The following is a 17,144-nucleotide window of genomic DNA, read 5'->3' on the forward strand; positions in this document are numbered from 1 at the left end:
TGCGTTCTAACCCCAGAATACAAGAACGCAGACCCCCAGGTCAAGGGACAGGCTTACAATTTACCAGGCCCTTGTAGGAACCCCAGATGGAGAGAACTCATCTTGGTGGTCCTGCTGCTGGATGGCAGCGGGGGGTCAGGCTGCGACTCCAGAAGCACTGAGCTTGAAGCAGGCATTACGGCCCAGTTCCTCAGAGGTATTTAGAAGCCTCATTTACATTGAAATCAGCGGGAGTTAGGCTTCTAAATACCTTTCAGATTCTGGGCCTGGGTGTGTACAGCCAGCCTTAACTACGACCCTGAAATATTCCACAGCTTCAGTCCACAACTCCTTGAAACTGGATGGGTTAGTTGCAAAGGGGAGCCTCTCCTTCCTCCCCATTAGTTGGGTTTGGGTCCCTGTCCTCAGGGAGGGTGGTTTACCAAAGGGCTTGGGTAGCCCTTGTTATAGGAAAGGAAAAGACAAGAGCAGCCACAGAGCATCTATGACTATACTGCACCATGTTCAGGTCAGCAGCTCAGCACCGGGACCAAGCCTCACCTCTTATACGGAAGTGTCTTTCTGAATAAAAATCCAGCTATGTATTTACATGTACTTCAGTCCCATAATTTCTGAGTACCCTCCCACCCCCCATCATGGATTTATCCTCCCAACAGCCCCTGTTGGATAGGGAACTAGCACCCCCATTTTGCAGATGGGAAAATGGAGGCACAAACCGTGACCAGCCCAAAGTCACACACCAGGATTTTGTGACAGTGTCAGGGATTGAACCCGGATTTCCCAAGTCCCAGTGCAAAAATTGCAAAAATATCCATCCCTTTCCCCAAAGTAGGAGCAGCCCCCATCAATGCAGATTGGTTAAGCCACACCTTTTATTGTATTGTATTCCATGCAATATGTTCATGTTTAATAGTATGACAGATAGGGAGGGAGAATGTTAGACACAAATGAAAGCAGAAAGGTCATTTGTGTCAGGTCCTGAGTAGGAAAGGCACATAGTTACCACTTAATTCAACAGGAAAAAAAACACAACCCTAGACAGAAGGAAACACAACACTGGAGGCCATACAAGAAAGAGGGAGCTTCAAATTGGTTGACACGGAAGTCAGTTTGACAATGTCCTATAGAGTCCTTAGGTCTTTAGTTCAAATGAGCTTTGTGATCTCAACACACACCTGAAATCACTTTCCCATTCTTGTTCTAAGAACGTCTAGGAGTCTGAGATCCCCCAAGTTCAATCAGCACCATCGAGCATCACAAGGTGTGTGTGTGTGGGGGGGGGACTCCTTCCCACAGGGATGAGCTAGGAAAGGATGGGTGACGGAAGCGGAGTAGGGGGAGTCTTCCATCACCAGGGACCTGCAAGTCACATCCAGCTGCCAATGATGGATTACTGTAGCACGGAGGACTGCAGCAGCACCAATGACTTGCCTTGGCTAGTAGGTATTGCTATTCCCAAACGTCAAATAATACCAGAAATGAAAGGTGGTGGATGGATACAGCAGTAGAACTGTGAGCACAAACACTGTCAAATGTCTCTATGGGATCAGAAACGGAAATGGTGACAGCACCTCAGAGTGAAGCAGCAGCAAGTCCCTGTAGTGCGCTTGTTTTAAGGCAGGGGTGGCCAATCTCGATCTGATCTAGGAGGCCCAAGGTTCCCAGGGAAATAGCTCAATAGCGTAATATGTGATAATGATAACACCATAGTCCTCCCGTGGGCATTCCAGCAGGAGACATAACTTTGCATGTCTGGAAGCTGTACACCCGAGAGAAGTTAACACCAAAAGTGGGATGAGGTTTTCCATGATGGGGGTGGTCCAGCACTTTGCTTCTACGAGGCAGCCATGTGGGCGAGTCTCAAGCAACTCTGCTGGACCACTGTTACAATAGTGTCTTCTCAGGAGATGGGGATGAGCAGGGCAGTTCTACCATTCTTCAGTTTTGATGCAGCCAGATCTGCCCGTGCCCATCTTAACTAGGCCTTATCTGTATTTTGCCAAACACAACTCTAGTGTGTAGCACCTTAGATTCCGCATGAGCACTGGGCCTTTAACTCTGTACCCATGCTGCTTTTCAGATTCCCCCTACGATTTCCTAGAAGCAGCAGTCAAGGCCCCCGGCATCTGAAGCATGGAGAAGTTCAGGGCGGTCTCTCCAACAGTATACTACCACGGACAGCATGAATCAGAGGCATTTCTGTCACTGTCATCGGCCTCGTTAGACAGGACAAAGGTCCATTCACTTTGGAAGCTGGTGTTGTGACAGGTTTGAGGGGTTATTCCAGCCAACGATGTTGCGGGTGGGGGGAGGGGTATGAAGCTGAGACAGCGACAAGGAAGGATGATATCGGAGCATTGTCAGCTAAACCAAGCCAGTTAGATTTCAACCTGTCATTTTAAGATGAGTGAAGGAACTGCTGGTGCCAGCCCTGGTGTCTGAAGTCCTAGGTCTGCAGAACAGATACAGTCTGGTTGGCAGCAAGGCCGACTACCTGCCCTGTAGCCCCCACACGGGGCCTCAACCTTGGCCTGGAGTCTAAGGAGGATAGTTCAGTCTTCATTCTGATTCAGTCACTGGATGCTCTGCTGAGACTGCTACCAAAGAGACCAGCTGAGCAGCCAGCGATGAGGACACCTGTTCTGCGCTGCTGAACCACGGTCTAGTGAAGTCAACAAGAGTCTATCCATTGACTGCAGTGGGCTTGAGCTTAGGTTCCAGGAACAGAACTGGAATCCTCTCTCCACCCATCTCGTTTCTCTTAGACCCCTGAGCAGTGATCAGATTGTAACTTTCAGACACTACCAAAGTAGGGTGGATTTGAATATGGCCAAGCGGTGAAAGGCTCCATATCACACTATCAATTGCCTGAAACACCTACCCCGTGGGTGCTCTGTCATGCAGAGAACAGCATCGACACCTCTCCTGAGTGCCATTCCCCGGTTCTCTGAAGTCTATCTAGTGTCCTGAAAGATACTTAATGAGCCCTGGCTATAGTTTGGGCCTCTCAGTGCCATGATGCTGAGTGATAATGGGACAACATCTTGTCAATAGGGGAGGATATGGCACACAGATGCACAGTCACCAACCACTGATGCAGCAGCAGGATGTGAGGGTGCAAGCCGTGCATAGCCATGGTTCAATATCTGAACTGGGTTATTTCTTCCCCACATGCCAAACAGAAACGGGTGGTGCCCCGGCTGTGGCCGAACAGCCTGGGAGCAGTAGTGAGGGGCTGGTTAGCAGGAACTCTTGATCTGCTTCTTCACTGCCTCACATGCCTGTGCACAGGACAAAACAGACCTCCCTTGCTTCCTAGGTACGGCATTGCATGACGGGTGAGAGAGGGAATAATAGCATTTCAGAGAAGCTCTACTGACTGGTCTGTCTCTGCAGCAGAAGCCAGCACCAGAAGGGTTAATTTAAAAACAGAGTAACTGAAGAAAATAGCAACTCGAATTAATGCCAGAAGACATATATAATGTCCAACAAAAGCAAATGAGATCGCATAGGCCAGGCCTCCATTAGGAGTTTAGGACTTTGGCCTTCACGATCTGGCCCAGAGATAATAATAGGGTCAACTCCAAAGTGGTGTTGCAATTTCTGCTAGAGTCAACGGGTGTTGGCAATACTCAGCACCCCTCAGGATTTAGCCTAATATAAATACAGGGGCTCCTTGCAGTTGACTGCAGCCATTCTACATCAGCAGGGTGAGCTAACTGAGGGTGCTGGGGGAGAGTCTGCTACAAGTTTCACCCAGGCAACCCCAGTGACTTTCCTGATGGTGCCCCGTGTGACTTGGAGCAGAGTGTGGCCCTCCACATCCCGAGCACTGAGAGTTTCCTGAAGGGTAACCCCCCCCACACACACCCCAAAGTCTAAATGATCAGTGTGAGACTGGGATGGAGCAGAACATGCCCCTTGCTCCCTGTCTGGCATGTCAGCCACCCGCTGCTGCGCTAAAAGGGGAGGACAAAAGTCTGACACCTTTCGCTTGGGCGGGCAGCTCTTGGATTCAGCTGCCAGGGTGCCTGGGTTCCCTAGCAGTAGGGTTTAGCTGACAATGCTGGGCAGGGGAGCAGAGAGGGAAGTGACCACTGAGTGATCCCTGGGCAAACCCCAGGCCTATGCTATTTACTGAGCAGCGGTGGGAGCAGACGCACCGCATCTGTCTCCCTGACCCCTGCCCTGCAGGGACATTCTGCTCCTGGCCCCAGCCTCCCAAAGCCTCAGTAAGTCAGTGGAAGAGCAGAGCTTGGGCTGGGGAGGCAGCATTTGGCATTGAGTGCAACAGCCTCACCCCTGCTTCTCCACGGGGATTGGACGCATTCCCTTCTCCCTCCCCCCGGCGTGGCCTGAACACCTCAAGGATCCATGTCCTGCTTGGCTCGGCGTGGCGTGTACGTTTGTGCGGTTGGCTGGGATGGTGGAGCCTGCTTAGCTCATCCACGGGACCCCTGCCTTCCCCTTGCTGATGGTGCTTCTGTCCCTTCCTTGTCACTCACCTCCACTTGGAATCCGAAAGAGGCAGAGAGGCAAAGCCCATGGTGATGGCAGGTATTCCTAGGGTGTGCTCCAGCCACCTCTGCTTTTCTCCCAGCTGCCTGTTACTGCTCCAGCCCCAGCAGGGAAACGTCTCATCCCCCACTTCAGGCCGGAGTTGAGGATCCAGCAAAATGACAGACTGGCTCAAAACACTCCTGCCCCTGACGGAGTAACAAAGTTTATAATCTCCCTTCCCTTGCCCACACCTCAAGCCACTGGACTTCTGAAAGGAGGTCTGGGCTGAGCAACTGCTCTTCAGCACCCCTACATGATGCTGCCCGCCCTGACGGAGGCTGACCACAGACCATCTCACATTGGTCCCCTTTCTGGGACAGAAGGCATCCAGGCCCCAGTGTCTCTGGAGCATGCAGAGAGAGTCCCCTAAGACCCAATCCTCCACCCTCTGGGACTTGATGCTAATGCGCCTTGCTTTGCCCGAAGAGAGCTAACCGGCCGGACTCGATCCTTTCCAGCTCCAGCCCACACAGCAAATGGCACCGACTGGCTTGTCACGCTTTATCATCGGACTCTTCCGTCCCCTCCATGATGAAAGGTGGGTAAGACCCTGTCCCTCTCCACAATCCCCCTTCAGCTCAGGTTGGCTTCATCTGCAGCAGCCCCGCACATTCCTGGAGGAGAGGTGGAGCCCAATGGCTACCCCAAGCCGACTCCGCCCGCCAGCTTCTTGCTTTCGACGAGGGGTGAGGACGTTGCTGAAGGAGGCCGACAGATGCCATCGCCTTCCACCCCGTGGCACGGTGACAGGGGAGCCTGCTGTCAACAGAACCCTGAGCCAGCCCAGCTGTGGAAGGGCCCGGCTGCCGTGCGTTACTAGGGCCCAGGCGCTATTTGGGAGGGTCGCAGCCCCCACGTCCGCACTTAAAAAAATAAGGATTCTGAGAGCGCGTGGGGCTTCCTGAGACCGCGCAGAAGCGAAGGCTGCATCAGACAGTCAGGGGCAGGGCGTGCTACTGCCAGAGGAGTCCGGGCTCTGCAGCCTCCTGCCTTAAGGCTGTAAGTGTTCCAGGTATTGCGGCAGGGGGTTCTCCTTGACGTATTTCTGAATGTACCAGCACGTCAGGTGAGCTCGCAGGTCCTCTTCGACCACAAAGTCCAGGGCTGCCTAGAACCACAAGAGAGGACAGATGGGTTTACAAATGCCACACTCCCCTTGGAGCGAGCTACAACGGGATCCCGGCTCACACCCGACTGACTGTGACCATGCAGGGGGGAGCGGCCCTAGCACCAGGGAAGTTACCTCAGGACTCCTTGAGAGCTGGGGCCCTTCGGGCTGGTGCCATGAAGGGAAACCTGCCCGCATCTGGCCATCTCTCAATCCTGGGCATGCCGAGCCGTTTCAATGACGGCCCCCAGTGCCAGGCAGTAGGCCACATGCTCCCCTCTGGGGTGAGGAGCAAGAGGAGCAACCTGGGGCAGAAAAGCTGGACTCTGCCCCCAGCAACCGCCCCTCGGGGCGCAGCAGAGATGGGGCTTTGGAGGTGGAGCAGCCATAATCTATGCTTCCTCAGGACTATGTGGAAATCAGCCGAACCAGCAGCCACTCCCTCCTGCGCCAGCCACTCCTGTCAGCGGAGGGGGGGCCCATGTAGCCGCTGCCCGGAATGGACAGCCATCGGGGGACAGCCTGGCACTTGCGTTACGCTGCAAAGGCCCCTTACAAGGGACAGTTTGCTGGTAACTCAGAGTCCCCCCTCCCCCCACGTTTGGGGTCGGGGGCCCCTGCGGCGGGAACAGCCCATTGACTCTCACTGAGCCTGCTGCGTGCCTGTATGAAGCTGGCCTGTGTGTCTCGCTGCCCCAGCCTTCTCCCCCTTTCCCACACATGAAGCGCTGCTGGTGGGGAGAGCCCCCCGGCATTGGAGCCCCCTCCAGGGGTAGCAGCGAAGTTGCTCTTGCAGCAGATGCTGCAGTGGCAGACAGACCCACCGCTGCGTGCATGAGAGGAAAAAAACAAATGTGGTTTTAGCCGAGAATGGGGACGGGAATGGGCAAACTCCCTCCCCCCCCCCCCCAGAGCTAGGAACCCGCCTGCTGCTGCTTCCCATCAGGCTGGGAAAGTCCCTGCCCCTTTCAGAGGTAGCAGCATCCCTTCCCCTCTTCCCTGGCCTCATGCAGACAAAGGAAGCTGCTAGTTGTCCCCATCTCCCCTCTGTGTGATGCAGAGGGGAGGGAGGCAGCGGGATTACTGCTCTCTGCACCTGCAGTCCCTGGAGGGTACAAGCAGAAAAGCAGTAAGCTAGCTGTCAGCTCTGTGCCTGGACCGTCAGTTTAACAGAGCTGGTCCCATGTGCTGGGTTCAAAGCGACCCACCCTCCATCAAAGACATATACAGAGAGAAATCCCCATCCACTGCCCCTTTGCCCCTGCCATGAAGCAGTGCTGGAGAGGGCGAGCGAACTCCCACACGGCCAGGGCAGCTGACAGCCCCTCACGTGTTCTCCTAATCCTCTCTGTCCCGGGTTGTGGGCATGTGGGGGGAGGGGAAAGAAAGTTGACAGTTGCTCCTCCCCCCCGTTTTATTTTTGGACGTAGATTCACAGATGATGCGATTAAACCTGTCCAGCTGGAGTAGAAAGGGCACACGTTCTGAGGTGGGAAGGAAAAAGGGCTTCATCTGACCCAAGATGCGGGATCACCCCCACAAACACCTACAGCCGAACACTGGCAGCTGTAAGAGACGTGTGTGAACTGCAGCATAAAGAAGGATTTACCCTCCCTATCTAGCAACCTCTGCAGGAGAGGCATGGATTGTGCAGGGGGCCTGATTCTATTCTTGTGCCTCTATAACTCTATTGGCTTCAAGCTTTATGACAGATCAGAATCAGGCCCGTTGCAAGGATATTGAGTTTTCATCTGCAACACTCTTTATAGGCATTTATGTAATTCACCCCGACGTACTCCTGTAGATCGGTAGGCCCTTTTTACAGGGAGAAACTGAGGCACGGAAGTAAAGGGCCTTGCTCAAGGCCACTCACCCAATCAGGTCAAAGCCGGAATTAGGGCTCAGGATAGGAGTTATGGCTCCTGAAGGTCAAAGGGAGTAACTTGTATGCTGCAGTGGGAGAATGGAGCCCTTAGTTCCTGGCTGCTAGTCCCATACTCATACCATCCCTCCCGCGTCCGCTCTCTGGGGCCAATCTGAGCTGCTGGGATAGAAGCAGGGTATTTTTATTTTCAGATGGAAAGAGGAGGCGGCTGGATTAGTAGCTGGCTGTGATGGGACTTGCCCAACAGCATTTGGAGGCCAGAAATAGGAACCCCTGAGTGCAGATTTCCATACCTATAGCCAGTGCCCGAGAAGGACGAGAACTCGGCTGGCTGGTCACAGAGTCATCAGTCACTCATCACAGAAACCAGCTGCTGAGAGCCCCCTGTGCCTGAAGTGGAGCATGTGGAGTGAACTGTCTCCCAGCCAACAGAGCAAGAGTTAAGTCCCTGCTTCCATTACATGGCTGTGATTCTATAGGGACCCTCTTCCCGGCCTGGCTAGGGGACAATCATGCCAAGCTGTCAGATGCCAGGAACAAAACAGGGCTTCCAACAGTGCCAAGAAGGGTAAAAGGGGCATCTCTCTGCTGATGGAGCAGAGGTGCAGTGTCACTTAAGCTCATGTGGGGGTGTTTCTGGGGCAGCCTGCTTATCTCTGAAGGATACACCTCACCTCGTTCCCCGAGCTTGGAAAACCTGGTGGGAAGCCAAGTGAACATAAAAACGGCCATACTGGCCATCCAGCCCAGTAATCTAGCTTCTGACAGTGGCCAATGCCAGGTGCTTCTGAGGGAATGAACAGAACAGACAATCGTCAAGTGATCCATCCCCTGTTGCTCATTCCCAGCTTCTGGCAAACAGAGGCTAGCGACAAGTGCCTCAGTAATGAGTACTAGACACGTCAGGGAAGTGCTGCTCAGAGACTCCAAACTAGCGCCCCTCCGCCTTTGCAATTTGAGAAGCCTCCCAAAAGCCAAAGAGACACCCACTTGCTGGGCGCCAGCTCCATCTGCATCCAAGGTGGGGCAGGCTGTTCTCAACATGCGCGAGGCTTTACAATATCTACTGGAAAAGGAGAGTTGTCCTGCAAAACTGCTCCCCTGTCTTACTGTCCCTGCCAACGGCTCTCCTCCAGGGCAGGAGCCACACGCTCCAGGAGCCAAGCAGTGGGTGGGAGAGGTACAGCTTTACGGGAGAAACAATAAATGACGAACAACGATCACGAGCTGGCTGAGCATCTCAGTCGTTCAGCAGCAGGCAGGGGACGAGCAAGGGGCACGTACAGCAGGGAGTATGGGGAATGCAGCAGGGCGGGTGTGAATGGGCAAGCGCGGCAGGAGGGGAGAGTGGGCACGGCAGGAATTAGGAACGTATGCAGCAGGCCACGTTCCCTGCCACACAGGGCCCGGGCCTTGCAAACAGGTTTGCCTCATGGAGGAGGAGTGGATGGGTCGGGGAAGCAGAGCAGGGAGCAAGCTCCGAAATCACCAGGCTAACACTCCCCGCTCGCAGAGGGGAGCGTGCTCTAGGACTGGGAAGAGCGGGTGGAAGCAGTGAGGGACCCGCCCCAAAGAGAAGGTTGGTGGTAACACAGTCTGTAGCCAGGGCGATCCTAGGTTTGTAACGGGGCTGGCTGGTACCCACCAGGGACAGAGCCCAGCAGTGAGATCTAGCAGGGCCCAATGTTTCTTGCTCACTCTGGAGCTAACCCAGAGAACGTACCCCCACCCTGCGTCCATGGAGCGCTCGAGCGCAGGTGGCCACGCTGCTGCAGACGTGCCATTTGTCTGTACTTGTGCCTTTAGACACCAAGTGCTGTGGGGGCAGGCACAGACTTACTTCAGGGCTTCATCCTGTAGATTTACAGCAGTGCGGAAAGCAACTCTTTATTAGGGCCAATGCGATAAGGAGGAGCCACTTAACCCTGCCCTGCACTGCAGGCTGAAAGGCCTGGTAGGAAAGGCCAGGCACAGAACTTCTAGGGATTATGTTCCTAACTGGGATGCTGCAGTATTGGTGCCTTGCCTGGAAGAAAGAGGGTTCAACGCCTGGAGGCCTGGTTGGAGCAGGGAGAGTGGGACTCCTTAAGCAGTGCTGGTGACGTGGCTCATTACTCCTGCAGCAGGCAATCCAGATAAAAGACAAGTCACCGGTGGCCTTGGAGGGAGAATCGATGTAGCAGTAAGGAGTGGGAAAGCAGAGGCTGCCAGGAGGGGGAGAACGTAGGGTAGGACAATAAGCAGAAGGAAGTGATTGAGTGTATGAGTGATTGAGTTAGGCCTCAAGAAACCAGCACAGAGGCAGGCAGGCTGGGGTGCAGGGAACTTAATATCCAGGGAATTTAGTTTGAGGGCAGAGCATTCCTGAAATAGCTGAAGACGAGGAGTTTAGCAGAGAATGTCTATCAAGCTGCTTGAAGCCATCAAAGGGGAAAGTAAATCATGAGCATAAATCCAGAATGGGTGGAGGCAGGAGAGAGTAACACCGACAGACCCCAGTTGTTGGCGGTCGGGATCGAACCTGGGACCTCAGTGCATGAGCCCCTACTGCATGAGCTAAAAGCCGGCTGGTTGTTAGCTAAGGCTGTGGAGCAGAGTCATTAATCTCTTTCTCTCTAAGTGGTCCACAGTGCCACTGGCTGGGATAGAACACCACACCCGGGAGGTGTGTGGGTTACAAGAGGATGGGGGTGAGAGGATTTCTAATAGAGAGGCAGGCTCGTGCCACTGAACGTGGAGCCCTGCTTGTAACAGAGGAGCTGGTAACCCCTGGACGGCAGGGGGAGGAGGAAAAAAGTATGAGAAAATGGTAAGAGATCATTTCCAAGGTCACTGTTGTGAGAGAACATGCTCGAGGGTCCCCCGGCCTAGAACATGGAGCATGAACAGACTGGGCAAATACACACAGACAGTCTGGAGGAAGGGAGAGGAGACTGTGACATGGAGGAGTAAGCTTGGAGGTGTACACGCAAATCAAACTCAGCTTGGGCATCAGCCAAGGAGGAAGTGAGGAACACCAGCTGGGATTTGTGCCGGGGGAAACCAGGGCGTGGAGGCAGCCGAGAACATCCCTGGCATTGCAGCCTGGAGAGAATGGGGCAGACAGGAGGACGCTCTGCAGAGCGGCCATCACAGTCCCATTCAAATCAGACATTGGGGGAAGAGCCACCATCGCAAAGCTTTTCTTCTGTTAAGGACGGGGTGATAGGCTCTGGACTCCTCCAACCCCCAGCAATGCTGAAAACCCCCCACTCCAAATCCCACAACACCAGATCCCCCCAAAGTTATCATCTCCCCAGCTTGCTGCCTACACAAAACTCCCCGTCCTCCTTCCCACAACACACACAGGCAAGAGGCAAAACACTTGCCAGCCACTTTTGAGAGTCCATGATGACACAGGAAGGACACCAGTGAGAACGGAACATGCCCCCAGCTACATTATTGCATCAGGCAACAGAAGAAACAGCTGAGCCACGAGCACGGCCCCTAGAGACTCCGTCCCGCAGAAGGCCCACAAGAAAGGAGTTTATCATCAAAAATCCATTCATTCCCCATGCCTGTGCATTCCCAGCACGTCCCATCCTCCATGGGAACCTTCGATTGCAAGCTGGTTGGCTGATTTGTTTTTGTTTTTTTCTTCTTGGTACCTTAAAGGGGAAGAATCAGCGAAATGAACAAAGAACGCCAAGATTAGGGGCAAGGAGGAGAGGTTAACGTGAGGGTCGCAGCGCCTGTAATTTGGGGTGGTTTGGCTCTGCTCCCACAAAAACGTCACTTTGACAAAGGGTGTCGTTCCAAAGCTTTGTTGACATGTTAGAAAATACAGCGCATGGGGAAGATACAGCGATCAGACACAGAATGCTTTGGATCCATTGCGCTGCAGAGTGGCTCATTAGCGTGACAGAATAATGAAGCAAAGAGGCTCAGGGAAGGAAGAGCCTGAACCAAAGCTGCAAACGGAAGGGGGAAATAAAAGGTTGTGTGTGAGAGAGATACCCCCACCCCTGCAGCAGTCTCACCATAACACTGCAGCACGCCAACAAAGAAGGTCTTGAGGAGTCTACACTACGGGAAGGAACATAAATCAAGGGAAGTTATTCTCTCACCGGAGAAGCCAGGAGCCAGAGCACGTTTGCACCGTGGAACGCAGCTCTGGTCTCCATACTACAGGGAAGAGATGGAAAGATCACAGCAGAGAGCAATTGGAGTGACGTGTGCATCAAGGCATGTGAGTTAGGAAACAATATGAGGCCGATTCAGCCGACGGAGCAGGAAAAGGAAAAGGAACATTTCCTGCCAAGAAAGAAGATCCAGCGAGAAGACGAAGGACAGAGCAGCGCGAAGAAGCCATTTCAGAGAGTAACGCATTCAGGAACAGCGGAAAAGCACTAGCCCCGAAGCAGAAATTCCTTCATAGCCTGGGGCAGTTGAAATTGCAAACTGCCAAAAGTCAGCAACCACACTAATCGCGAAGGCAGCTGGGCCAACTGCTGGGAAAGGAGAGCGGAAGGAACATGGCCGTTCATCAGGATTTATTAGAGCAGGCCCTAATTGGCCAGATGGCCTCCCCTGGCTCTGAGCATTGCTGCGCCTCTCCACGCCTCCCCTTGCTCCTTCGGCAGCTTGCTTTTTGCAGCGCCCTTCCAGTGAGCGTTTCTGGGCAACTTTGGTGCAACCCACCCCCTGTTGAGATGGCCTCTCCCCTTTCTCTGGTGTTCCTGCGTGCCACCCTTCTGGAAGGACATGGTGCTAATCCCTGGAGTCACAGGCCTGGGCTGGAACAGACCCTGGCAAAAAGGCTTTATTTTTATTTATTTTTTTTGCAAAATTTCATTAAAATGCCTGTTCACAGATTCAGTTTGTGGCTCAGGAATGTCAATTTTCACAACTTTTTTTGCAAAGTGTTCTGCTTTGCATCCAAACCTCCAAGATGGAGGGGATTTTTTGGGAGGGAGGGGTAGAGAGCCAGGTGAGGGTTTTTTTGTTTTTTTTTTCCCCCAAGATTTGGAAAAATGCTAAGGTTTTTGCTCTAAACTGGTCGTGTTTCACAGTTTGTGTCAAATGGGTTACTTGAGTGAGTTCTAAACACTGCAGAAGCAAACCGCTGCTTTTAGCCATTTGAGAGGCAGCATGGTGCAGGGGTTAGGGCACTGGATCTGGCTTCTTGTCCTTGCTCTGCCACCGATCTGCTGCCTGACCGTTGGTAGCTCACTTCACATCTCTATGCCTCTGCTTCTTCTCCCACCCTTTGTCCAACGTGTCCCTTTAGCCTGAAAGGTCCCCGGGGCAGGGACTGCTGCTCACTCTGCATACATACAGCACCCAGCGCAACAGAGCCCTGATCTCAGTTGGTCTCTAAATGCTATTGTGAGAGAAGTAATATTAGTCCATAAAGGAAGGCAAAATGTCTCTAGAGGCTGGTTGGGTCGTACCTTAGCCAGGTGCTTGGCTATTCCTCTTCCTCGGTAGGCGTCTGGTACCTCTGTGTGCTGCAAGTCCACTATCCTCTTCCCCACGTACTCGTAGAGCAGCACTGCCCTGTCGTGGCAACCTACGGAACGCAAGGCAGGAGTTTAGTTACAGAAATGCCTTGGGGGATAGAACTCTCTGCTCGGGGTGAATGCAGCTCACAGTGATGCTAAGCTAGCACGGGTGTCTGTCCTAACTCCTGGCATCTAGGGATCAGCTCTGCTGAAGGAGCTTGCAACATCTCTTTGTTGGAACAGAAGGAGGCCACCACAGTCTAGCACACTGGAATGCAATGGCTCAGATTTTGCTCCTAGTTATACACCGATTCCCCATTTCATTGAAATGAGGTGAAACCGAGGGCAGGATCTGGCCTACTGGGATAGCTTTGAGGTTTCCCCACCACACACACCCCAGGCCTTGAATTACCATATTATGATGAAATGATTTGTAATATGTACAAATATTGTTCAAATCCTGTGCTGGCTAGAGGTTGTGGGGGAGGGAGGGAATGGGTGGACTAGGTGACCTAACAAACAGATCTTTCCTCTCTAATATATATTATTTTTTTTCCCCTGTGGCATATAAAATCTGCTAGCATTTTCTGATCTGGCAGCCAGAACTGGCATTTCAAACACTTTGGATCTAGTAGAGGATAAAAATTCTTCTGTGAATGAAAACAGACAGACAGACAGACAGACACACACCCCTCAGGAAAAATTAAATGTTTCCATCTATAATCATGATCAAATGTGGCACACAAACATGCATGACAAATATATAATAACAACACTGTTAATTTCTCTTCGTAATTCAAATACAAGGGAAAAGGTCTCAGTACGTGGAAAGTGGTGTGTGATACATTTGAAAGATCCTGAGATTTGACCAATATTAGAAGAGAAATCATTTGAATTCTGCATTTCCATAGGTTATGCTTAAAGTTTCTCAAAGGGATTTGAACCAAGGATTTAGATCAGCCTTGCCGAATGGTCATGAATGTTCACCAGTCCAGACACAGAGGGCTCTCCCCCTTGTGCAATCATTGCACTGGCCTAAGAAATCAGTATAACACACTATGAGATCAGAATGGTAGCATTTCATACCCATGTTGTGCGAGCGTGATTACAAACTGGGCTGGACTATGCAGGATCTGGCCCAGGTACTCACTCATTCTTACTGGGATGAAGAAAAGTTAGTGACTGATATTTTGCACAACTGTCAAAAAAAAAATCCCCCACATCAAATGAGTAGAATTTTGCACACCCAAATTAGATATCGGTGTGTGCAGGAGGCAAGTAAAGGCAACTACCATTATTTTCTCAGCAACAGCTCACGCACTGCAATTTGATAGTAATTTAGACAGAACAGAGAGATTTTGACATCCGTGCATAAGAAAGTTTCTGAAACCCACAAACAGAGCTGATGGATCAGAAAAGACTGTCTCCCTCACCAGCCAGTTGCAGCTGGCTGATCTACATGAAGTCACATTGTGAGTATGTGGGCAGCCACCGGTTATTTGTGAAAGCGTTTACCATACCTGAAGCTTTGCACGTTTTAGTACAAATGAAAATTAATTCACAAAACTCACACCAGAGCGACAGGGCCAGATTAACCTTCTGTGGGCCTGGCACCAAACATATTTGTGGGCCCCCATGGAGGCAATGGGGCATAGCGCGGGGAGGTCAGTACCTGGAGCGAGGGGTCAGCCAGGGGCAATGGGGCATGGCAGGGGAAGCCCAGCTCCGTCCATGGCGAGGGCACTATTTACAAACTGGCAGTTGCCAGACGCACAGTGGCCTGCCAGACGCACAGTGGCCTGCCCGGCCCTGTGCTGCCAGCATTACCCTCCCCTTTGGGGGCAGGCCCATGTCACACCACACAGCCCGCCCCCCTGCCCAACACCCCCTGACTCCCTATGCCCAGAGCCTCCCCGGGCCCACTATGCCCAGTGCTCCCCCCCAGGCCCACCCACAAATGCCCAGCGCCCTGCACACTACCACCTGGGCCCAGTGCCCCCTTGCCCCACAGCCCCACCACAACTGCCCAGCACCCCCACAGAACCCCCACTCCCTAGTGCCCCAACACACACAGATCCTCCCCGCCCCCTCACAGCCCAGCTCCCCCCCCAGACTCCCCACAGACCCACTCCCCCAAGCCCTGCCTCCCGGCCGCACTCACCGACCCTGCTGGGAGGTGACCGTGTCTGCCGGGCTGAGCCAGTAGCGCAGCCCAGGGCTGGTCCCAGGGCAGGGAATCGTTCTGGCCCCTCGGGAGTGGTGAGATCAGCCAGGCCAGGACCTGCCCCGGCCGGGGTCCCTCAAGACGCATTTGCCTGGAGGGGCCCAGCCCAGCCAAGCCCCCCCGACATCCCTCCCCACCTGGCCAAGACTGGCCAGGCTTCTGCACCAGTCCCAGGTGGCTCAGCTCCGGGGAGACACGGGGGCCCCCAGAGGTGGTGTGAAGCAGAGACTGCCCGGAGGTGGAGGTGCCCTGGGGTCCGGCCTGGGGGCTGAGAGGAGCAGGGGGGTGGGGCCAAGGAGCGGAGAGGAGCAAGTGGTGGGCGGGGGGAGCCAGCGGGGTCTTGGGGCGCAGTGCAAGTGGAGCAGGCTGGGGCCCCTTCTGAGCATGGGCCCGGCTCCATGGAGCCATTGTAAACCCGGCACTGCAGAGCGACTGTGGTTCACCACGTGTCATTTGCACGTTTAGAAAGTTTTAACCATCCAGTTAGAGAGTAACAACAATACCATGTGATCTGAGTGACCAATCACACGCCACGAATAGCTGAAGCAAAGAGCTTACAAACAACAGATAGATGGAAAATTCTTGGCTATTTAGGAACACAGGACTGGAGTCACTGAGGTCACTGAGTCCAGTCTCCTGCTGTCACAGGCAATCCAGTCTTATCAATCCATTCATAAACTTATCAAGCTCCATCTTAAAACTAGTTAGATTCCCGGCCCACACCACTCCTGCTGCAAGGCTGTTCTAGGACCTCACTCTGATGGTTAGAAAATTTCTTCTAATTTCCAGCCTAAATGTTTTCATAGCCAGTTTAACCCCAATTGTTCTCAGTCGACTTTGTCCTTTAACTCAAATAGCTCTTCTCCCTCCCTGGTGTTTACCCACTGGTGTTTTGACAGAGAGCAATCCTATCTCTGCTCACGCCGCATTTTGCTAGTTAAATAAGCCAACCTTTTCCAGTTTCTGGCCAAACCTTTACGCTTGAAGAAGTCAGGCTTGGGAAATGGACTGAAAGGCAACTAAGTTTATAGAGAATCCTGGTCCTGATCCTCCACTGCCCTGCATCTTCTGAAGCGCAAAGTGGCAATAAGACCCTACGAAAACAGAGTAGTAGCCTTGCACACTCGTTCTGCACTGGTGGAATGACCCACATGGAGAATCAGGCCCATTGTTCACAGTAAAGACTTCAACCAGCTCTACCTGCAAAACAGGGATGGAAATTATACACAATTCTCCCACACTGGAGGAAACAAACAGTCATGTATTTGGAGCTGCTCTGTGATAATTTATGAACACTGGGGTGTTTACTGTATGAGATTGGTTTAGTTTAATACAGGGGGCTGTCAGGAAAAACAAACAGGAAAGGAAAGAATGTCTTGAGAAATGCCTCCCCCAGTGTCCCCCAGCCAGCCCATCCACACTGCCTGGCCCATGCTGCCTGGGGCTCCAGCAGCGATTTAAAGGGCCCAGGGTTGTGGCAGCAGCGGCCGGAGCCCCGGGCCCTTTTAAATCGCAGCCCTGGGGCAGCCGCTCCTTTTGCCCCCCCAGCCCTGTCAGCAGCCGGGGGGGGGGGGCAAAGGGCCAATGACATTAAAGTGGCCCTTTGCCACGGCAGTGCTTTAACGTCAGCTGAGTACGGGCTGGTACCTGGCTGCCACTTTTTACTGGTACGCTGTACTGGCCTGTACCAGCTGACTTTCACCCCCGCTTTTGGGTCAGGACCCCCAATTTAAGAAACGCTGGTCTCCCCCGTGAAATCTGTATAGTATAGGGTAAAAGCACACAAAAACACTAGATTTCACGGGGAGACCGGATTTCACGGTCCATGCTGCGTTTTTCATGGCCGTGAATTTGGTAGGGCCCCAATTAAAGCAGTCACCAGTA

At 53.0% G+C, this 17,144-nt stretch overlaps 1 protein-coding gene across 2 annotated transcripts in view; it reads right to left on the reverse strand.

Annotated features, from left to right (window-relative positions):
* Positions 1 to 862: 862 nt before the first annotated feature.
* NATD1 (N-acetyltransferase domain containing 1) overlaps positions 863 to 17,144 on the reverse strand; it is a 36,140-nt gene continuing 19,858 nt past the window's right edge. For both annotated transcript variants that reach the window (XM_084640665.1, XM_084640664.1), the window contains 2 exons: positions 12,986 to 13,104; positions 863 to 5,668 (listed from right to left, as the gene is read on the reverse strand). In XM_084640665.1, the coding sequence (XP_084496791.1) occupies positions 5,552 to 5,668; positions 12,986 to 13,104 (236 nt within the window). In that variant the 3' untranslated portion in view covers positions 863 to 5,551. The remainder of the gene's footprint in view (positions 5,669 to 12,985; positions 13,105 to 17,144) is intronic.

This window comes from Lepidochelys olivacea, assembly GCF_965140295.1.
Source record: "Lepidochelys olivacea isolate rLepOli2 genome assembly, chromosome: 10".
NCBI classification, from domain to species: Eukaryota; Metazoa; Chordata; order Testudines; family Cheloniidae; genus Lepidochelys; species Lepidochelys olivacea.